We start from the raw sequence: 25,314 nt of genomic DNA, 5'->3' as shown, positions 1-25,314 counted from the left end.
TTATTTTAACTGGCTGACAAGAGTTGCGAGTATTTTCAAAATCAAGTTTTATCTACGTATATATAACAGAAGCTATGACGTTACGTGCTATCCGTGACATACTTTAAACAATGCACTATAAAACAAACGAAAAGCTTGACATGTAAAAATGTTGATTGGGCGCATAATTTTAAAAGAGGCATTCAATTCTTAAATAAATTTACGAAAGACTTGAAATTGTAATTTGTTCATGCAATTTTTATGATGATATACTTTAATAAGTTTATTTCAAGAAATTATAATCCTGACCTGACTAATATTATTCAGGTAAACATATGTGGTGTAAAAGAGATTTTTAGAACTGAAGATGCATTATTTTTATATTAAAGCACCAAGTGCTACTTGAAGGATAACAGATATATGTACATTGTTTGGAAAATATAACATAAAAATGTTTTGATTACGAAAGATGGGCAAATGTTGGCAGGTCTCCAAGCCACGATCTACATCAAAATATTGATTAACACTGTTTCTATCAGACGACACACAATAACATTCATATCTTTCTGATAGTTATTTGTAACCTTTACGAAGAATTTTATCAAATGGAATTGATGAGGAAAAATACGATTACACTTTACTAAATCAGTTTTTATTTATATCTTGTCTTTAATTATAATGATGAATGTATAATAAGAAGAGCCGGTGCAAACGTATGCATAATTTAACGTCATTGCTCATTCATTGAATTTCTAATATGTTTGTCGTTTACGGAAAAACGGACATGAACGGAATATTTGCTTGAAGCTTTGTTAAATAGGATGATAATTATAGTTTTATAATCAACTTATGATAGCAAAATAATGTATATTTACTGGTCTATTTCCGTCCGTTATATAAAATGTTTTACATTATTTAAAAGATCAGAGTCTGACCTGGATTAAGGGGTTTTCTAAACATGGAAATACGATCTTGTAGTGGGCACGATTTGTTATGGCCACACATTCTTGTTGCTTCTTGTTTTATAACTCACTTCAATATTAAAATCCTTAATTGAACGTATTTTACAGACCGTGTAACGTACTTTAGTGTCTTATTAAACTATATATGTTAAGGCAAAGTATACATGATTGGGCGACATTTCGTATTGTCTGAAATTTTGTATTTTAAACAGATTTTTAAAATCAAGGTTAAAATGCATATGTTGCCGCCGATTTCATACATAAATTTGTCTACATATCTCTTTTAAAGCTACACTCATGTATAGCATTTTTGTCGACATTCAAACGCTAATTTTTACGACCATTAAATGCTTTCAAACTACACAAATAGTACACGATGGTCTTGCAGTATAGATTCTTGGTACTGACGTTGTTTCTCGTTTTAATTACATGTAATAATAATCTTTTTATTTGTCTTTGTATATTCCTAATCTCTACTGTTAATCCATTTGATTAATAGTGGGAAAGTGTTAACGTATATTTGTTCCTCGAAACAGAATTTCACTGGAAACTTTGTTATAAATAATTTCATTCGTGGATATTAATCTTCCTGGTTTTAATAAAAGTTAACTTTGTATTTGTTTGGTTTATAACTATTTTGATATGAGCGTCACTGATAAGTCTTATATAGACGAAACGCACGTCTGGCGTACAAAATTATAATCCTGGTACCTTTGATAACTATTAACACCACTGGGTCGATGCCTCTGCTGGTGGACGTTTCGTCCACGAGGGTATCACCAGCCCAGTAGTCAGCGCTTCGGTGTTGACATGAATATCAATTATGTGGTCATTTTTATAAATTTCCTGTTTACAAAACTTTGAATTTTTCGAAAACTAAGGATTTTCTTATCCCAGGCATAGATTACCTTAGCCGTATTTGGCTGGCGTACTAAATTATAATCCTGGTACCTTTGATAACTACTACATATATGTGGGTTTAAAATTCGTGGATTTTAATTTTCTTTGAAAGAAAAATCGAATGACGTACATGTATCTGAGGACTTCAGAAACGATTATTTGTTTTATTTATCATATTTTGTTTATTGTTGGACATTGTAAAATATGGTGTGTGTCATTTTCACTCACTTGTTCGTCTTTCGTCATTATCAAAATTCACGTAATATTAAAAAATATATAAATAGCTTTTTTCGAAATAAGCTGATTTATCTACATGCATGCTTACAAATGGTCTTGATTGAAGGAAACTGCGAATAAACATTTAGTTGTTGCACACGTGTAATCAGAATTTATGATACCTATTAACTCGACATCGAATGATAACTATCTTTAAAGGTGTTAGTTAGACCATAAAAATGTGACTTAACGAAAACAGTTATATATATGAAAATGCTAAAAATGTATTTGAATTGCAGAATTATTTTTATGACATAAAACTGTAATTCAAAAATGAAAATGTTTTTCCGTATGAGAACACTTCATTGTCGCAAATTATCATATGAAATCTGACTTTCATTCATTGAAACTCATTTCTCATTTGATTTTAAAGGTTAACCGCAGTTCATCTTCTAAGATTTTATAAAAGATTGGATAAGTAAAATCTGTTCTGAAGTTGTATAAACAAGATGTATATTTAGTACATATAGTGCATTGGCTTATATGACAATACGACACAATACAATACAATACAGTATGCTTTATTTATAAACACACTTCTCATATTCACGTGTGATACAAGACGAACCGTAGCCATGTAGTGAAACCTACATAGGTATCTTTCCATGTTTAGAATTGGACAACAGGTTTTATATTTTGTCGGACAGTTGAAGTCCACGAAAACCACACAAACTGGTACCAAATTAATGAAAGTTCTTTCACAGTATTCTTTTGTCGTGGCTCGGTATTTATACATCCCACCATTGTGTTATTGTTCTATGGTATTTGTTTTGTATCCTTGTATTTCTTTTTTGTTTACGTGGTTTGTCTAAAGAGTGTTTATGCCAAATTGTTTTTCTTTTTTTGACATAATTGTTTGATTTTATAGTATTTAAGAATATAAAACTATTAAAACACACCTACGAAATCGCGGGCATTTAGAGAGTGGTTGAAAGTACATGTATGTAAAATGTGTGTAGGCCCTCCACTTTTTTCAAGATCAGTTATGTTTTAGTTTTCAATTAGTCTCATCTATCTTCGCTTTTTTTAATTATTCTATTTTTGCAACATCACATTGATGTCAACATGATGGAATTCTATGAAACTGCCGTTCAACTAAACGCTTTAACTAACAACAAAACCAGGTTTCAACAACCATGTGCTACATAAAAAAATGCCTGTAACAAGTCAGGAGTATGAAAGTTGTTTTCAATTCGTTTGCTGTGTTTGAACTTTCGATTTTGCCATTTGGTCTTTCCGTTTGAAGTTTTTTAGTCTTTGATCACATAGATTGACAAAATTCTCTTGTTCCGATTTCATTATAAACAAAAATAATTTCTAAAGGAGATGTCCATATAAACCGAAAAATTAATCTCAATCAACCTACAAATATAGTAATTGAAAGTACTTCAATATTCCTGACTTGGTACTCGATTTAAAAGACATGAACATCGGTAAACTATAGTAGCCTCAATTTACTTCATTTTTGTGCATCGATTCTATTATACATGATGATGACTTGAGATTGAAATTTTGAAAGATTAAACGTCGAATTTGATAACCGTTGCACCTGCGTTGATACTGCTTACATTCTCTGGAATCTTCATATATCCCGGTTTTTGTATGATGTGTAAACTTAATATTCCTTTATGAGTTTTCTGTGTTTTAATTTATGCAATGCTTTTCGTCTCATCATTTTTTTTTTCGTTTTTTAGTTATGCTGATTGTCAGCTGATAAATTAAGTAATTAATACAAACTACGGTTCCAACTCTCCCAGTCACATTTGGCCGTTGATTAAATTGTCTATTTTAATGAATTCCCTTTAAAAGATTGCTATTGGGTCCCCTTTAAAAGATTGAACAGAGATAACTAGCACTGGGTCGATATCCGTGCTTCTGGGCTGTTAGTCGCTGGGATTATCATCTGCCATATAGTCATTTCTTCGAGACATACACGAAATATATCCTTCTATTAAAAAATTCTCATAGATTTTAGAAATTATTAGAAACTGACGTAGGCAATTGTAGCTAAGATATGATTTATTTCAATATCTACACATGTATAATGAGATAAAGATATATTTTTTTTATTTTACGGTCAAGTGTTCGATGTCCTATTTAACTAAAAAACAAAGAGACAGCAATACCAACAAAAAAATCACTTGAAAGTCCGAATCTAAAATCAGAATAGGCCAAAATGATGTTTTCTGATGCCTTATGAAACACTGAATATTTGATAACAGCCTAACATGGAAAAATGGTACTTCTCGTACACTTTTACACGATGTACTTACAAATTTGGATTCCTGGTGCATTCCTGCACTTGTGGGTGATTTCTCGTCGTCTGTTCACCTTTCTACAAATAGAGCGAGGAACGGAAAGGGTATGTATTTGTCTCTCTCGGTAGCTGAAATTTGACGTTGACGGCAACTCTTATCATAGTTCAACGTTTTGCTGCGAGCATATATAACATGTGAAATATAAGATTTTTAGTGACATTAAAAGCTCAGATACTGTAGTTTATGAAGCTATTTTTATTTTATTTTCAAAAGTGAGAGGTAATTTGTTTTATTTGCAGTTACAAAAACGTTGCAAATGCAAAACATACATTGCGGCAAATATAGTTTTTTTTTTAACGTGAGGTTGCTACAGAGTCCCTCATACTATGTATGTAGTCAGCACTTTAGTGTTGACATGAATATCAATTATGTGGTCATTTGTATAAATTTTCTGTTTACAAAACTTTTAATTTTACCAATAAATAAGGATTTTTTTTATCCTAGAAATAGATTACCTTAGCCTTATTTGGCACAACTTTTTGGACTTTTGAATCCTCAATGCTCTTCAATTTTGTACTTGTTTGTTTTTATAACTATTTTGATCTGACTGTCATTGGTGAGTCGTATGTAGACGAAACGCGCGTCTGGCGCATTGAATCCTGGTACCTTTCATAACTATTTACACCACTGGTTCGATGCCACTGCTGGTTGACGTTTCGTTCCCGAGGGTATCACCAACCCAGTATTCAGCACATCGGTGTTGACGTAAATATCAATTATGTGGTCATTTTTATAAATTTCCTGTTTACAAAACTTTGAATTTGACTAAAAAATAAGGATTTTCTTGTCCTAGGAATAGATTACCTTAGCCGCCTTTTTGGAATTATGGGTCCTTGCTCTTCAACTTTGTACTTGTTTGGCTTTATAACTATTTTGATATGAGCGTCACTGATGAGTCATATAAAGACGAAACGCGCGTCTGGCCTATTAAATTACAATCCTGGTACCTGCGATAACTAGATGTAGATGCGCATATCGACAGGAGATTATGATCATGTATGTCCCTTTGAACTTAGAATTTTGACCCAAATATACTACTGCAACAGTTTGTGATCGCAACTCCTCTGCAAACGTTCAATAGAATTTAATGAAACTTTGTATTTAATGAGGACATATGTTCATATGCATATCCAAAAGATTTTTTTTTATCAATTGTCTTGTGTATAGTAATCAATCTGTGAACTTCATAATCACATGGTCAGGAATTTTATTAGGATTTTGGAAATTCAACATGACTGCTAGGTTAAAAACTGGTTTTGATTGCCTGAGATCTCAAAAGCGTGTAAAGGAATTCCTTCGCACATAGAATCAAAGAGAGCTGCCACAAAGTTTGTAATTGATTTATTTTCCTAAACCCGAAATAAGAAATGACCACTATGCTAAAATATAATAAAACAATACGTATAATAAAACACACAAATTATCGGAAACTATCTCATACATTAAAACAAAATGATGCAGAAATGTACCATTGGTGTGCTTATTTTGGGTTTTAGTGAATATCTTAACACAAGGATGGAGACCCCGATTGAGTATAATCTAGCGTAGAACTATATGAAGTACATACAAGTAGCTACTTATCAGAAATGGTCTGAAACATTTAAACTATAAACGATAAATTGGCTATTTACTATTTACTATCTTTTCCAATTTTACTATCCACAACGGTTACTGATATATTATTCTAGAAATAATTATGTATCTCACGTCGTACCTTATCACCTAATTTTCCTCGTGATTTCTCGGAGGAGTCTCAATCCTAATTCATAAAATATGTAATTTCCCTCTGATAAGTGGACATGACTCGTTTCCGCTATCATTGTAGCAAAATTGATCCGTTTTACCGACAGGCGTAAATTTGGGGTGCAATACGTCTTACGATTGGCTGAATGGCTGAAATATTTTAGTATGGTCATGTGTCCGCGACGTTATCATAGTTATTCATGATTTACTTCTTACTAATGAAAGTTAGAAATATGTTAAAAGGACTGACTGTAATATATAAAGGCAACAGTAGTATACCGCTGTTCAAACTCATAAATCCATGGACAAAAAACAAAATCGGGGTAACAAACTAAAACTGAGGGAAACGCATAAATATAAGAGGAGAACAACGACACAACACTATAAGGTAACTAACACACACAGATACGGACCAAGCATCAGACAAAATCCCACGAGAATAACAAATATAACATCAAAACCAAATACATGAATTTGGATAGACAAGTACCGTGACACGTCTTATCGCAATGTCAATTTACACTAAAAATAAGAGAAAACAAACGACGCAACGTTAAATTGTAACACACACAGAAACGAACTATAATATAACAATAGCCATATTCCTGACTTGGTACAGGACATTTTTAAAGGAAAAAATGGTAGGTTGAACCTGGTATTGTGGCATGCCAAACCTCGCACTTTAATGACAAAGTTAAATATAACATAGAAATGACAACATAATATTACAGGACTACAATACAAATAAATAGGAAAACGTATTAGACAAAGAAACACATGATTAATGAATAACAAAAAGCATCAAGTTTAAAATTTAATACGCCAAAAACACGCCTCGTCCACACAAGACTCACCAGTGACGCCCAGATATAAAAGATCGAAAGCGAAAAAAAGTACAAAGTTGTACAGCACTGAAGATCAAAAGTTGAAAAAGGTTGTGTCAAATACGACTAAGTTTTTATGCTCGGGATAAGAACATCCTTATTATTTAGAACAATTAATTCTATTGCAAACAGTAAATTTTATCAAATGAATATAACAGATAAACATAATGAAACTGAAGTATTGACTCATTACATAAAACAAACACGAATACATAATGAATGATACGTCACATACGATGGTGAAAAGGCATTAAAAATTACGTCACATACGATGGTGAAAAGGCTTTAAAAATTACGTCACATTTGAATATATGAAATGTCTGAAACAGCAGAAAAATTACGTCACATATGAAAAACTATATCTTAAAAGTAAGATAGAATTAGGATTGATTAAAGATTAAAATAGAACTAAATACTGATATTGCATTTAAACACAATGCATATTGCATTTAAACACAATGCATATTGCAATACTTATTAATAGCAATTAACTATAATATATATATATATGCAGTTTTTTATGAATCCAACTTCAAACGTAAATTATCGTACAGATTATGTTGACCAAAATTAAATCTAATAAATGACGGCGGTGATTAATTTTTGTTTCCATAACACATAAATATAATAGAAAAGACGTCAACACATTTGCCAAAATCCGATGAGAATTACAAATATAACATTAAACATTTAAACTATATACATGAATTTGGGATATATATCTGTCTTTTCGAAATTATCTTTAAAAATGGGTGAACACTTTTAAATAATCTGTTACGCGGGTTATTCAGTGTGCATTATGTTTGCTGTGATTTCTTCATAGACAGAAAAAAACAGTCATTCCTTAGATAATAAAATTATATAAAGGTTAACACGTACCATATATACAACGCATCCACATATAGTATGGGGCTAATAAAACATAAGCTTAAACCTACAATTCTTACACTAATTCGACAATTACTGTACACACGAATTAATCTCACTCGATACTAGTGATATACAAACAAAAAGATGTTTACAAGGGTTATTACACTGTCCCAAAATGTTATAAAAAATTGTTTTCAAAACAACAATAGAACAAAGTCTTTAAGAAACTTAAAATCTTCATATACAATTATTTGATAAATCAAAGAAAATCCATAAGTAAATCTCCACTTAAATTGTCATATTCACTCTATAACTCTAAAATTAAAAGATAATGACAGTTATTCATTGCTGAAGTATATTCATTTCCTAATCAAATCAGAATAGCAAAGCAGTATGGATAATTTGTACATTTTATTTTATTTTGTTTTTAAATCCATTTAACAAGTATTCATTTAGATTATTAATATTTTATTGTTTCAGGCATTTTCAGAAACTACTAGTGCAATAGAAAAGACAAAGAGATATGGTATGATTGCCAATGAGAGAAATCTCCACAAGAGACCAAACAAGTGAAACTGCGAGCTACTGCTCACTGATGATACCCCCGCCGCAAGTGGATAATATTAATAGTGTAAAAATATGCAAGTGTTCGGTAAACAGGAAATTGTCGAGTGATGAATCTGAAAACGCATCACAGAGTAAAGCTGACTTATATAAATCCTGAAACCAAATTTCAGAAATCCTTGTATTGTAGTTCCTGAGAAAAATGTGACGAAAATTTTCAACTTGGCTATCATGTGTGAATCATACAAGTGTTCGGTAAACAGGAAGTTGTCGAGTGATGAATCTGAAAACGCATCACACGGTAAAGCTGACTTATATAAATCCTGAAACCAAATTTCAGAAATACTTGTATTGTAGTTCCTGAGAAAAATGTGACGAAAATTTTCAATTTGGCTATCATGTGTAAAATCATACAAGTGTTCGGTAAACAGGAAGTTGTCAAGTGATGAATCTGAAAACGCATCACACGGTATGGCTGACATATATAAATGTTGATACCAAATTACAGAAAGGGTGGATGTGTAGTTCCTGAGAAAAATGTGACGAAAGTTTTGTGGGACGGACTGACTGACGGACGGACGGACGGACGGACTGATGGACGGACAGACAGAGGTAAAACAGTATACCCCCCTTTTTTAAAGCGGGGGTATAATGACACAGAAATTAACAAGTATGCTGTCCCCTTACGTCCTAAAAGGCCTTGAAATGACATGTGTAAAACAATTAAAACGTGAAAAATAACGTCCTTATCTATTCTACTAAATATAAAGTAACAAGGTCCGATTTATTGGCCGGCATAATACGATGAATCAAAGAACTAGACAATGATGTCTGCAATTCAAAATTGCACATTCCAGGTCAATTTTATCCAATTAATTACCAATAATTAACAATTTCTCAGTCGAATCCGATCTAAAAACCAATATGTTGTGCTACATATATTTTCCGTTAAATGTTTGTTCTGTGTCTTATTTTTTAGTAGGAGCAACACTGTGACATTTGGTGTATAGGATGACATTAAATACACGGTTTCTGTACTGATTTAATGTGAGCATTTGACAACCCAGTTTCAAAGCCTTTTCATGACAGGTCTTCTATTAGAAAATTAACCTCCGCCCAAAACGATAAGTGCAATGCTATAAAACATACGAAGATAATAAACTCAATAAATTTGTTCATCCTTAAAATATAAGAATATGAAAAATACAGAAACAATTGTATACACTTTAAAGGACAAGATTTTGATAAAAAATAAAACAGGACGGGCTCAATTTGAAAACTATGTACAAAATTGAGAGAAGTCACAGTTACGGACGGTCCCAGTAGTTCAAAGCTAATAACAACTAATAAAAAAGATCATGCATGTAAACAGAAATATCAATCAGTACACATCTAACATTCAATAGATATTGTGAAAAGACGTCATAAACAGTCAGGGGAATACATGACCTTATGAAAAGCTAAGATACAGATATCGACAGATTGTAAAGCTATGAATGTGTATATGGACATAAAACAACATATATTAAGTTTTTATTTGACTATACGCATAATCAATATTAATACCAATAAAAACAACTATTTAAAGATCTAGTTATTGTGTTGAATTAGTAACCTTTGAAAATAAGTTAATTTGAATTATCGACAAGTTTACCCGGATTGTATCAAAATTTCTGTGCTCGGTAAATAACATGGCCGTATGAATGAGGTTGTGCTTTACCATTTGAAATGAAATACATGTTCTATAGGTACAACCGAACTTAAAATTAAGTCTATCATTGTCACTTTAACCTATTATATCTGTATAAGTTGCTCACCGAAATTAGTCAATATTACACAACTATAAAGTTACGACTGGCATACAAGTGGGAGGGTAAGCTATATCTTAAAACCAGGTTAATCCCATCATTCCAAGTCATTTGTTTTACACCTTTCCCGTTGAATGGCAGCGTTTCTACATTTGCAAGAGGTAAAGTGGGAGGGTTGAGATCTCATAATACACATGTTCACCCCGCCGCATTTTTGCGCCTGTCCCAAGTCAGGAGCCTCTGGCATTTGTTAGTCTTGTATTATTTTTAATTTTAGTTTCTTGAGTACAATTTGGAGTTTAGTATGGCGTTTATTATTTCTGAACTAGTATATATATTGGTTTAGGGGCCAGCTGAAGGATGCCTCCGGGTGCGGGAATTTCTCGCTGCATTGAAGGCCTGTTGTTGGTAACCTTCTGCTGGTGTCTGTTCTATGGTCGAGTTGTTGTCCCTTTGACACATTCCCCATTTCCATTCTCAATTTTATTTGATTTTGTCAGTTTTCATAGACTTCTTTTTTTTATTTCGTATAAATTATTGTGCAATTTCATGCCTTGGCAAGCAAGTCTTATTATGTGTTGAGTCCCAATTAGTGAGAAACACATAAATAAAATAATAAAGTGCAAATGAGTTTAATCCATTAAGAGCAAACATGTATTTAAGGCGCTTAGGTAAACTACTGACAAGACTACATATTTACTAGATGCTTGTCATTGCACTATTCCTTAATGGAAATGTTTGAATGAGTATGAATGTACTGTTATGTGCTTAGAAAACTAACTTGGTAATCATCTATTGACGAATAGGTTATATAATCGTTTACATCTTACAGCAAGTTTACTACAAGAATAAACTATTATCGATCTTAACTTTTGAAAAGAAAAAGAAGCACAAAAAAAAACAGATTATTCAAAACGTTAGGATGCCATTCCAGCCGAGGATTTCGAAACCGTTTCTATGTTTCACGATATGGATATAGGAGCAGACGTCAGTATATCATCCGACCCGTATCACAATGAAAGTTGGAAAGAGAGCAAGGTGTAGTTGAACTGTTTCAGCTGCTCAAAATTTGTATCATTATAGCTATGCGATTTATTCTTATACCAGTTATAATGTGTGATTTGAAAATTTCTATGACTTTAGTTTTATATCTTCATCTACCTCATATGCTATCACAAATAGCGAAGTACATTCCGACTTGGAACACAAATAGTTCTAGAAACTTTGATGAATAGTCTCAATGGCAATCACACTACATCTCCTTATATGTCATACGGATGGATTTTTCACTTACAATTAAAAACTAAACAGTATGGGTTTCACTCTTTATTTGAGATGATGATTCGAAGTAAATCACATGTTTATCATTTGGTTATATATAGTTTATCTTCATTTTTTATGTTCACATCTTCCAACTTTGCCTGTTGAGTAAACTATTCTTACTATGTTTTAAAGGAGTTTAAATCGATACAGACCTATAATCTAGTATGAATTCTTCTCTGTCAAATCCCATTAGTCACGACTGTTGATTGGTTTCTATGTAGATACTCGTATGTGTGGTTGGAATCCTGGTTTCCTTGAAGAGGTCCAAGGATTATATCACCATATGTCTGATTTCTTAAATAAAAAATTATGGAACACAATAATTTTATGTGGCATAAAATATCTTTATCTGCAATTTTTGAAAAAATGCGATTTGTTAAAAACAAAAGTCCAGTATAAATAAAATAAAAAATCAGTTAATAGCTTTTCTTACTGTTGCCTCAAATCTTGTTCAAACTAGATAGTAGATAGATATTGGCATTCTGCACATTTCTATATGGCTATATTTTCAATACTTCTGCATTATTTTCTTATTTTGATTTTGGTGGTAAAGTTGTTTTTGAAATGTAATCATTGGACCTGGGTTTTACAAAAGATAATATAATGATGGCCCAGTATTTTGATAAGATTAGAGGATTTTCGAATTGCAAGCACCCATTTTATATACAGTTTATTGCTATGTTATCGTACATCCCCATTTACAAGTGCCACATGTGAAGCAGGATATGCTTATCCTTCCGGAGCACCTGATATCACCCTAGTTTTTGGTGGGGTTCGTGCTGCTTATTAGTTTTCTATGTTGTGTCATGTGTACTATATATTTGTCGTCTGTTTGTCTTTTTCATTTCTAGCCATGGCGTTGTAAGTTTGATTTCGATTTATGAGTGTGATTGTCCCTCTGGTATCTTTCGTCCCTTTTTCATATTAAAATAAAATGATGAGTTTGACTGTCCCTTTTAAAGATACTGGTTTTTTTTAACTTTGACTTGCATCTAGAAATTGACAATGAGGGTCGGTTGAAAACAAAACTTTACGACAAAAGATATGATTTCAGCTTTCCAATTGTGAACTTTCCATTTCTAAATAGCAACATTCCAGCAGCACCTACATACGGGGTATATATCTCCCAATTGATACGATATTCCGTGCTTGCATTTCCTATCATGATTTTCTTGATAGAGGGTTGTTGCTCACAAGGAAGCTATTAAACCAAGAGTTCCAAATGGTTAAGTTGAAATCATCCCTTCGTAAATTTTACGGACGCCATCACGAGTTGGTTGACCGCTATGGAATAACCGTTTCACAAATGATATCGGATATGTTCCTTACGTCGTAACTACAATCCCCTTCCCTTTCATGAATATGACCTACCGAATTAGACTATTTACCGGATTTGTTATCACATAAGCAACATGACGGGTGCCACATGTGGAACAGGATCTGCTTACCCTTCCTTACCTGAGATCACCCCTAGTTTTTTGTGAGGTTCGTGTTGTTTATTCTTTAGTTTTTCTATGTTGTGATATGTGTACTATTGTTTGTCTGTTTGTCTTTTTCATTTTTAGCCATGGTGTTGTCAGTTTAATTTCGATTTATGAGTTTGACTGTCCATTTGGTTCTTTCGTCCCTCTTTTAATGATATGTTTGCAAAATACATGTTTAATAAAGTGATTCTTTGAAGGCAAAAAAGATAGTACTTGTATACAAGATGTACTTTATATCTTGATTTCATACCTGTTTTCTCTGGCAGTGCCTGAAATGTAAAGCACTACAATAATGATTCAAATTTTCACATCACCCAATTCAACCGTATGACAAAAATAAAATCGAATGTACAAATCAGTTATTTTAACACGCTAAACAATTATTTGTTTTGGAACCTTAAGTTAATTCTATGATAATTAGAATTTCGTGAGTGATTTTTTTTATGTAAATATAAAAGATAGCAGAACGCTGGAACATAAATTGACACTCATATTTGTGAGATTACCTGAGTTCAATGCAATAATCTTATACTTCTTTTTGAATTTGGTAACAAAACACCCTCCGATTTTGATTTTGAATCAAACATTATACTTGTTTGCAAACGTAGAATAAAAGAGAACTAAACGAATGCAATTAAAATGGCGAGAAAAGTCTAACGTATTAATCTTTACCGTCGTCGTTATCTAAACAAGATATGTTAAAATATACCCTTGCAGGAATTTATAATTATTCGAAGATCCAGTTTGGTAGATAATTGTACCACGTGATTGTTTTTAAACTTGAATAATTTATTTTTCATCAATAAAGGCAACAGTAGTATATCGCTGTTCAAAACTCATAAATCCATGGACAAAAAACAAAATCGGGGTAACAAACCAAAAATGAGGGAAACGCATTAAATATAAGAGGAGAACAACGACATAAAATGTAACACACACAGAAACGGACTAAGCATTAGACAAAATCCTATGAGAATAACAAATATAACATCAAAACCAAATACATGAATTTGGAAAGATAAGTACCGTGACACGTCTTATAGTAATGTGAATTCACACTCAAAAATATGAGAAAACAAACGACACAACGGAAACACAGCGGAAACACAACGTTAAAATGTAACACACACAGAAACTATAATATAACAATGGCCATATTCCTGACTTGGTACAGGACATTTTTAAAGGAAAAAATGGTGGGTTGAACCTGGTTTTGTGGCATGCCAAACCTCCCTCTTTTATGGCCAAGTGAAATATAACATTAAGATGACAACACAACATTACAAAATTTTAAGACGCCAGAAGTGCATTTTGTCCACACAAGACTTACTAGTGACGCCCAGATACAAAAGTTTGAAAGCCGAAACAAGTACAAAGTTGAACAGCATCGAGGACCAAAGGTTCAAAAAAGTTGTGCCAAAAACGGCCAGGGTTTTCTGTTAGGTACCAGAACATCCCTATTATTTAGAATAATTAATACTTTTGCAAACAGAAAATTTTATAAAATGACTATACAAAAGATATACATGATAACACTGAAGTATTAACTAATTACAGGAAACAAACGAAATACATTACATAACCCGACAAAATGCAACACAAAAATTAGACACATCCGAATAAGTTTAAACCTCAACGCCAAGTGACGTCATATTCAAAATTGTAAAAAATGACAAAAAAATTACGTCACATTGTTTACAATATCGGGCAAAACAACACAATTCTACAATCGGTCGATACCTAAATTTTGGCAAAGCACAAGGTCATGTTTTTCTCTTACTGTTAATGACGTTTTTCACTAAATCCATTGGGTGTTACATGCGTATTGTATGAAAGTTTTGTCTAAGAAACATGATTTTTATGAGTAAGCTCTTTTGAATTGATTTGTATAGTTTGTTCTTATGTATTACTGTTGTACCACCGTCTCAGTATAGCCTATACTGAGACGGTGGTACAACACTAGGGAGAGGTTTTGACGGCAGAAAACAGGTTTAAACCCGCCACATGTGATCGTGTCTATCCTAAATTAGGAGCTTGTAAGTCTCTTGTTGTCGTTTATAATAATATATCTATTCCGGGAGGATGGTACATAAATGTTATACCTGATTTTCGTAAAACGAATACAATGATTGCTCCTACAATCATCACTATTATTCCACAAATAATGCTGCCAACAATTATTAATGGGATGTTAATATCTCGACTTGAACGAATGTCTGAAATTTACAAAAAAAATTAAATCAAGATTTATTAACAGCTTTGTTTCACAAGTTTTTTTAAGTCTATAAAAATAAACATCATACGTTTTGTTTCTCCAAATCGTTTTTATAAAATATCTCTTTTGGGAACGCTCAAACCCCTTAATGTCAAATTTGAATTTTCCTCGGAGTTCAATATTTTTGTGATTTTACTTCTTTCTTATAAATTTGTGCATATTTGTTCGAGAATGGTTTCAAGTTGGTCTGAGTTCGTAGATTTTGTTTGAGTTCTATAAGCCCAAACTATTGCAAGTCCGAGTTTACCTGGTTGCGTTTAAGGGAATGATCAATAAAACAGACACATTGTAACGCTATCTCTGATGGAAAAATAAATGTATATTTACAATGAGAAATGCAATAATGCAGCTAATTCTCGAACGAAAATGTTTCACGTACCTTTTAATTGTTTTATCAAATTTATTTTGTATTGAGCAGGACTTCCAAAATTGTTTTCTAATTGAACTGTGTAGGTATTAAAATCGTCAATTATCAAACTATTAATTTTGAGAGTCAGAATAAATCCATCGAGGTCAACTGCTGTGTTATGAAATACTCCTTCCACTATCCCAGATGATTCGGTCAGACTGTACTTAGGAGAGGGAATTATTTTGATATCTCTATTTATTCCACGGTACCAATTTACCGATTCATATGAAGGAACACTAAAAACTTGAACTTTTATCTCTACCGGTCGTCCAACTGCACCAATCACATTTGATATGTTGGCACCTTCGATATCTGGCATAAAGGCTGGTTTTGCTGGAAACAATTCATATCAGTTTTATTGTCATTCATGTACTTTTTGCAATTGATCATTCAATTTTTAATATAGAAAACATAAGAAAATTCAGTATAAATCATATCAAATGGTAAAAAACAAGTAATAGTAGATCACAACAAAATTTATATATTTAAAGTACTGGTTTCTGCTCCTTTAATACCAAGGTTAATTTCACGACAACTGAACTTTAACGAACTTGTTATATCACTCTTTTTTCGAAAATCTCTTTTAGGGTTATGCAGTTTTTTTATTTTATGGAAATGAGAAAAAAAAAATAAGGATCAAAATTATAATTAAAATTAAGGTTATAAATTGTTCAAATTCATATTATGTGTAGATGCCACTCCATTTTCTTTGTATGTTCTACCAACTTAAGTTCTAATATACACTACCATGTATAGTAACAAAACCATATCCACTTTGCTGAATAATTCCGTTTCCAGCTTTGCACACATATATTCCGTTGTCCTGATAACTATCTTTTGTGCGGGTGACTGGTAACGTCAATATTCCTCTGTCGTTTCCTGCTATTTCTCTTATAAATTTCCCGTTTAAAGACATATGTTTCCATGGATAGTATGTATAATTTGATGAGCTACCAGTAGCGATGCAAGTAACTACTCTTAACGTGTCTTCCTGGTTGAAGGTCATGTTATTGACACGTATTTGCGGGGCAACTACTAAAAGGCAAATTTTATCTTTATTGTCTTTTTCCATACAAATACTGTTAATTTGGGATTCTCAATGCTCTTCAACTTTGTACTTGTTTGGCTTTATAATTATTTTGATATAAGCGTCACTAATTAGTCGTATGTAGACGAAACGCATGTCTGGTGTACTAAATAATAATCCTGGTACCTTTGAAAACTTTTAATATAATTTCAACTAAATGTGTACCCAAATATAAACATACATATTAATAAAATTGAGAATGGAAATGGGAAATGTGCCAAAGATACAACAACCCGACCATAGAAAAAAAAACCAGCAGAAGGTCACCAACAGGTCTTCAATGTAGCGAGAGATTCCCGCACCAGTTGTTATTAGGTGTAATACCACCATTGCTTTTCCTCTAAAAGTCTTGGCTAGATTTGCACTTTTCAAAAATTGCGCAGAATTTATCTTTGTTTCAAATAAGGTTATACTTGGCATGAGTAAAGTTTGAACCTGTCCAGTACTACATGTATAAAAAAATATTGCACATACCATTGCATTGCATACAATAAATAACCATCCCTGGAAGTTAACAAATCAAATATCCCCATTTTGTAACCTGTTAACAAGCTTTAGTAAACATGTAATTTCAAGTTTTCAAAATATTCTATATAAACCCCGAATAAAAAAATAATATTGTTTTGCAATACCTAAGATATATGTTTATTAACCTGAACTGTTCTACAGCAATACAATATAGAATCATTTACCTATAAAAGAGGGACGAAAGATACCACAGGGACAGTCAAACTAATAAATCGAAAATAAACTGACAACGCCATGGCTAAAAATGAAAAAAGACAAACAGACAAACAATAGTACACATGACACAACATAGAAAACTAAAGAATAAGCAACACGAACCCCACAAAAAAAATAGGGGTGATCTCAGGTGTTCCGGAAGGGTAAGCAGATCCTGCTCCATATGTAGCACCCGTTGTGTTGCTTATGTGATAACAAATCCGGTAAATAGTCTAATTCGGTAGGTCATATTCATGAAAGGGAAGGGGATTGTAGTTACGACGTAAGGAACATATCCGATATCATTTGTGAAACGGTTATTCCATAGCGGTCAACCAACTCGTGATGGCGTCCGTAAAATTTACGAAGGGATGATTTCAACTTCACCATTTGGAACTCTTGGTTTAATAGCTTCCTTGTGAGCAGCAACCCTCTATCAAGAAAATCATGATAGGAAATGCAAGCACGGGAATATCGTATCAATTGGGAGATATATACCCCGTTTGCAGGTGCTGCTGGAATGTTGCTACTTAGAAATGGAAAGTTCACAATTGGAAAGCTGAAATGATATCTTTTGTCGTAAAGTTTTGTTTTTAACCGACCCACATTGTCAATTTCTAGATGCAAGTCAATATATGAGGCCGACTTAACTGTATCTGTAGTATACTTTATCTCTAGTTCGATGGGATAGATGCGTTCAACATAGTCACCAAATTTAGAATTATTTAGTGAAAGAACATCATCTATATAGAGGAAAGTAGAGTTAAATGATATTGCTAACTTCTTGTCCTTCTTCCTAAGAAGTTTCTGTATGAAGTCAGCCTCATGATAGTAAATTTTCGTATGAAACCGGATGTGACGTACTCTGATTTGGTGGCATTTCACTTATTACAGTTTTTACATGGACTGAGATAAAGGACTATGAACGATCCGCTTGAAAGGAAGGAAAAGAAAACGTATTTGGTTTTTTTTTCTTCATTAGATACATTAAACTATTGTTTTTTATACTATATGAGTTAAAATATTAAAGCAAACACATTTTTCTATTTTGTGCAATTTATTCCAGCCAATGCCTCTTTATTTTACACAATATCCGTTTCCTATAGCGTACCTCTCCTGAAAAAGCAAAACGTTGAGTGAACTAAAGCGACCCGAATGAATTTTTCGTTCATTTTTTTATATGAATAAGGCCGTTAGTTTTCTCGTTTGAATTGTTTTACATTGTCATTTCGGGGTCTTTTATAGCTGACTAGGCGGTATGGGCTTTGTTCATTGTTAAAGGTCGTACAGTGACCCATAGTTGTTAATTTCTCTGTCATTTTGGTGTCTTGTGGAGAAATGTTTCATAAGCAATCATACCACATCTTCTTTTTTATATCAGAAGTTTCTTGTTTGTTGTCTTTTTTTATAATTCAGCTTTTTAAAATACTAGAAGACTATGATCGTATGTTGTTAAATTTTTGGGTTAGTTTTATATTATTTGGTTGGGCTGATTTTGTTTTAATAATAGTTTTGATAAAAATACATACATGCATCACAATTTGGTCCTGCATAACCTTCACAGCAATAATCAGTTGATTTGCTGACCATCCTTCAAGCAAAAAATTTGTAATGAGAAGAAAGAAATTGACTACAGTATTATTGTTGAGCAATACTCCATATTCAATTTCCTATTTTCATACACAAGCCACAAAGTTATTATCAGAATTTTCCTGACTTGGTACAGGACACTTTTGGAAAACAAATTGTAGAATAAACCTTGTTCAATGGCAAGCCAAACGTCCCGCTTATGTGACAATGTTAAAGAAATATCGATAATGTTGCAACAGTAATTAGTTCATCTGTAAGGACAAGAGACATTATTTTTCATAAAGAGGCAAACATTTCTATGAAAGCTAAAAAAAAATTAAAAAATACAACCATCCAAATTAATCTTGACTTCTTATGTTGTGCTTGTGCAAAAATGATTATTGCTAGAATCATTAAAGAGAATTGAAAGGAATAATAGTTCTTCATAAAGATAAGAGTTTTTCAATATGAAAAAGTTGAAACAATTAGGTCACGTAGCGGAAAGTGCGATTTACACTGTATTTTTCAGTTTGTCGTTATTCAGATACTTACTTTGGTTTTTATAGTGAACGTTGTGCATAATGGACTATTTCCAGCAAATGTTGAGCGATGTTTTAAAAAATTGATATAATACAGGAAATATTCGTCATTTTAAATTAAACTATAAAAAGTGGTATGTTATTCTTTAATGTCCCTCTTTATCATATAACTCGCTCCGTTTCTACGTTTATATTCATCCAAGTAGGCTTTGCAAGGTATTAGATTTGAAGTTTCAAGATGAATGTAAACACATATAACGCGACATTAAGTAATTATTATTTCCTTTCAATTACATACACTGGAGATTTCTTTAAAGATATTGATACCCTTACTAAATGTTTTGACTATTTGATTTATTTCTTTGGTTGTAGGTATTATTATGTTACTCTATACATGTGAAACGTTACAAAAACTGGTCTCAATATTTTGAATATCGTGCTTTTTTAACAGAGATTTTTGTAATAGGAAAAACTGAAGTTAAGAAATATATTTTCTTCAACTAAAATCCTCTCTACAGCAAAAATTGTAACATAGGAATTTAAATATGAAATAAATCAACAATAAATGAAACAGATACTACCATTACATTCAAGATTCATTTTCTTATTCTTAAATATTCAAAACTTCATTGATCTTCGTAAATCAAGGTTGATCATATTGAAAACAGATGTTTTTTCAAACATAGTTTTTTATTCAGGTTATAATCTAATTTCAATATATGAATATATAAATATTTCTATATAACATGCTAATACTAACTTGTATCTAGTACACGTGTCAGTTACCCATGACCCACATATCTCCTGATATGATTCTGAACTGTAAGTTGTAGTCGAGCACCATCCAGGCCTGAATAATAAATAAATAGAACTGTTAACTGTTATTGATTTAACCAACTAGCTTCTGATTATCCTAATATTCCGGTTGTTAAAGAAAAAATGTTGCAGATATTTTTGAAATACGTTTTCAACAGTCAATGTGTGATGCAGGTAATAAAAATACTAAAGAATATCATCTAAATGCTATATGGATGCTTAATTTATTTCTATTCGTTAACATGTGCAATTTTAGCGGTAAAATCAATCTATTGAGTGGATAAAATACATTTTCGATCCCATGATGAATTTTAAAACGAAAATTTCGATACAAGCTTATTTCAAACTAAAAAAACTCAAATATGTATTAAAAAACAATACCTCCATGTGCTTCTTAAAGAGATAAAAGGGGATGAAATTTAGACATTGACTCAAAATTTATTTTTTTGGGGATAGACATACCTAACTTTTTTTATTTCAACAGATAGACACTAGCGGATTCTTGTAAATCATTATGAAAATCTTCTTATAAATAAGCTTTTAACATGTACAAAAATTCTTTGCTGTATATTTTCAAATTTAAAAATCATTGTTGACTTTTCCCTTTAAACTGGTACACATAATCTTCATACGTAATAAAACTTATGAACTTTTAAAAAAGAGGGGTCTTGTTTTCAAATCAAATAAGTTTGAATCTATAAACAAAAAATAATAAAATACATCTTTTACCGGTATGTCACAGTTTGACGTCGCGAATATAACATTTTACGTTAGTAACGTCATTACCTCCGCTGTAGTTGTATCGTTTGTCCTTAATATAAGTCGTACATAGTTATCCATGGTCGACCTTGATATTTCTAGTAAGCTATAGCACTTCAATTAATTGATTTCTCTAGTTAACTTAATTATGGCTTTAAATAAAGCTTGATACTGAACAAAATCAAAATTAACACTTGTACGTAAAATATAGTAAATTATCATTAAAATATAGAGATTATTGTGAATTGAATGTGAAATAAATGTGTGTTTTGCTTGAAGTCTTACCAACTGCGCCAAATTCGCAGAATTAAATGGTAGCACAATGTTGTGTTTGTTGTTTGTTTGTATCGTTATTAAAGCATGGTTTAACTTCGTCAATTATGTAGTATAAGAGCATTTAAAATAATATTGTCAAAAAGTTGTGTGTCATTATAAAAAAGAAGATGTAGAATTGTTGCAATACAATGAGACAACCTTTCACTAGATACCAAATGTAACACAGCAACAAACGACAACCACTGAATTACAGGCGCCGACTTGGGACAGGCACATACATACACACATAATTTTGTGTCGCTAAACATGTTAGCGGGATTTCAACCCTCCCTAAACCTAAGACAAGATAACAAAATAGAACTATATAGCTGAAAAAGGCTAAACTAATCTAATAGATTCAAATAGAAATACCTCTAACAAAACACAAAGTGGACATTGCCGGGTACTTGTTCATCCCGACAACAAAAAGACACAAAGTATACTTAAGATCTCTCGCAGTTACTGACAGCTAGTTCAAGGCTAATAACAACTAATAAACCAACTCAGGCATCTAAGATTAAATTATCAAACAGTACACATCCAACATCCACTAGAATTAGGACACAGACGACATGAACTGCCAGAGAAAAACATGACTTGTGCAATGCCATGAATGTGCATATGTATATAACAATATTATTTAGTTTGCTTTCAATTTACTCAAAGAAATTCAATATGGCATGCATTGCTATGAGTTACAATTTATGACTAAAATCAGAAAAGACCCATCGAAACAACATCTGATACAAAAATTGAACATTACTTTTAGATATTTGGATGATAAATTGGCTATCAATAATGACGACTTCAGTATGTATTCTAAAGAAATTTATCCTGCTGAACTAACTTTAAACAAAGCTAATGCTAACATAAAGCTAATGCTATCAATTACCACTGCCCTTTCCTCAATCTTTATATATATATATCAATAACGAGAAGCTTAATACAAAAAAATATGATAAAAGAGATGATTTTTCAATTCCTATCGTTAATTATTCATTTTTAGATGGTGACGTTCCCATGTCACCATCTTATGGCGTTTATATATCTCAACTTGTACGATTCGCTCGCGTATGTAACAAAGTATTAGATTTTAGCGAGAGAAATTTATGTATTACTGAAAAATTATTACACCAGGGTTTTCTATATCACAAACTAGTCAAAACATTTACTAAATTTTATCATCGGTACAAGGACATAATTCGTAAATATAACTCAACATGCAGACATCTTATAAGTTCAGGTATTTTACAAATTCTTTACAAAGCACAGTAATGTCACTATTCACCTCAAAAATAAGAAAACCTTTAAACAGATATTACGATACTTTTGTCAGGTCATGAAAGATTGCTCATTTTGGCTTAATATTGATTCATTTAAAGCGTCTTTGCATCGGAATTTAACTTATTCATCCCAAAACCACTTGTGGGCATGACACGGGATATGTTCTCCTCATATGTTTAATGATGGTATAATATTTAATCCCTTACAGGAGGGGTTGTGCCAGATATTCATATGATGAAGACATAATCTTTCAATCAGTTTAATTGAGGTCTGGAGCTTGCATGTCAGTAACTGCTAGTAGTCTGCTTTCATTTATGTATTATTGTCATTTTTGTTTATTTTCTTTTGTTACCTCTTCTGACATCGGACTTGGACTTCTCTTAAACTGAGTTTTACTGTGCGTACTGTTGTTTATTTGCTTTTCTACATTGGCTAGAGGTAAATGAGGAGGGTTGTATTTTTTATGTTCTCTTCAAGAGAATTAATTCTTTAAAAAAATTGAGAATCGAAATGGAGAAAATGCTTAAAGTACACCCTTTTGAAGTTTGATTGTGTTATCGCCTTCATGTGTGCATCTAATAGTTGTGTTGTGCATCATAAAACAAAGAATTTACTTCAGTGTCAGATATACAATATAATGAAAAAAGATCACCAATATTTGTATTTCAAGGGAATTCCTAATGACAAGTATAAGCGATTTAAATGTTTTATCACTATAAATATGATAGGTACAGGCCTTGAATTTATTGTTTATTTAACTCTAGTCGTACTTACCCTGTTTGTGATGAAGACATTTGTACATTAGAAATAAAAATAAAAATAGTCCATGATTTATACATTTTATCTAATTTCATTATACTATTCGCAGTATACTCAAAATTAAATAATTCCTTATAACGATAACATTTAACAACTATTTTTACAAACAAATCATTGTTCTCATTGCATCAACAATAAAGTTTTAGTAAATATACTGTTTCAGTGACTAATTATTCACAATAAAATTAAATACCACCAAATGAATAAACTTTACAACTTTAAGAATACAACAGCAGATATATGTGTTATTTGTATCCTATTTAAATAACTGATGCAGGAAGATAAAAGAATCAACGACATAATTACTTATTCATTTTATTTTATAACAAAACTGGTGGCAGGAAAAAAATGATATCCTTTTGACAGTCTACAAATTTCCCATTGCGTATATTACAGAACTAGATTGACGAGATAAAAAAAAATCAATTTGAGAAATTTGAAGAAAAAAAAAATCGATCACAGATCCTGCTGATTTTCTCCGCATAATTTATAAAAAGTGAAATAGCAAAAATAAGGAAAACTCAAAACTGAAAGAAACTTATAAAATGGCAACACTGACATATTACTGATTTAGTACAGACATTTACTTGTGAGGAAAATTGTTTATAAACTGGTTTTCAAATTATCATTCGCATACAATTCAATTTGACTGATAACAATATATGAGCAAAACAAACAGGTACATATATATATATATATTAGATAATGATGTCATCAATCGGGTTGAATCAGTCTTTAAACATAAATTACATACAATTGTGTCAACTATACTGCTTAGGTTTTAAAACGAATTGTATCAATTTAAAGTAACGACGTACACTCTTAAAGGTAGAAAAGACGGTCGAAAAATACTAGAGGGACAGTCAAATTCATAGATTGAAAAGAAAAGGGTATTGTAGTTACGACATAAGGAACATATCCGATAACATCTGTGAAGGAAGATTTGTTGGCACGTAAATTTGGTTTAACTCAACCATCTTTTGTGCTTTTATCATGTCTGGCTATGTTTATCGTTTGGTGTTTGGTTTTTTTTTTTGTACGTTTGCTGGTTTTTTTTATAGTTCTCGTGATGGGTTATATTTGGAACAATATTCCATTTATTTTTTCCAAAAACAATAAAAGTTCGCGTATATCATTGTTAACGATAAACTCATGTTGCACATCTTTCAGTGTAACCAAATTATACAATGCATAAACAACTATATAAGCTATATTGAGTTCATTATTATCACAGTTTGTGTAATTCGTGGGCCTTTGGAACAAGTAAAACAGCATTTGGACAGTACTACCAGTGCCACATAAACTCATCATAGAAACCAATACCATGATCGAAATTTTGTATTTGCGCCAGTCACGCATTTCGTCTAAAAAATACTCATCAGTGACGCTCGGATAAAAAAAAAAGGTTTAACAGAAGGCGTAAATGAAATTGCTTTCTTATTTATCGACACTGCAAGGCTATATTTCATTAAATATCACAATGATAATAAATACATTAGATGTATGTTTCATAATGATAAAGTTATTTTGATTGGCTAGCAGCAATGGAAATGACACGATGTCCCACAATAAAGTGCACAGGTAAATTAATGATAAAAATCGTGTTTT

General features: G+C 31.8%; 1 protein-coding gene across 2 annotated transcripts; it reads right to left on the bottom strand.

The window, feature by feature from the left end:
- Positions 1–4,625: 4,625 nt before the first annotated feature.
- Positions 4,626–23,818, bottom strand: LOC143045375 (uncharacterized). Of its 2 annotated transcripts, none has more exons than XM_076217832.1 (9): positions 23,662–23,818; positions 20,474–20,563; positions 19,135–19,196; positions 16,543–16,830; positions 15,766–16,128; positions 15,214–15,327; positions 13,362–13,380; positions 11,780–11,921; positions 4,626–8,247 (listed from the first exon to the last, which is right to left on the bottom strand). In XM_076217832.1, exons 1-8 carry the CDS (start codon positions 23,739–23,741, stop codon positions 11,807–11,809), a joined length of 1,131 nt encoding a protein of 376 aa, XP_076073947.1. In that variant the 5' UTR covers positions 23,742–23,818; the 3' UTR covers positions 4,626–8,247; positions 11,780–11,806. The 2 variants fall into 2 exon arrangements, with proteins under 2 accessions (XP_076073947.1, XP_076073948.1); XM_076217833.1 differs by having other exon boundaries at positions 16,543–16,827.
- Between the last annotated feature and the right edge of the window lie 1,496 nt (positions 23,819–25,314).

This window comes from Mytilus galloprovincialis, chromosome 9 (assembly GCF_965363235.1).
Source record: "Mytilus galloprovincialis chromosome 9, xbMytGall1.hap1.1, whole genome shotgun sequence".
NCBI classification, from domain to species: Eukaryota; Metazoa; Mollusca; class Bivalvia; order Mytilida; family Mytilidae; genus Mytilus; species Mytilus galloprovincialis.
The sequence above is the reverse complement of the archived record's forward strand: the minus strand, read 5'-3'. Positions and strand labels throughout refer to the sequence as shown.

Bases quoted from the DNA above. Each gene is read 5' to 3' on its own strand.
- LOC143045375 (XM_076217832.1), bottom strand. From the start codon at position 23,741: ATGAAATTAGATAAAATGTATAAATCATGGACTATTTTTATTTTTATT. The intron at 19,197-20,473 runs GTTAGTATTAGC...TTTTGCTTGAAG, and splicing joins GACACGTGTACTAGATACAA to GATGGTCAGCAAATCAACTG. The intron at 16,831-19,134 runs GTATGTATTTTT...TTTGCCTTTTAG, and splicing joins AGGACCAAATTGTGATGCAT to TAGTTGCCCCGCAAATACGT.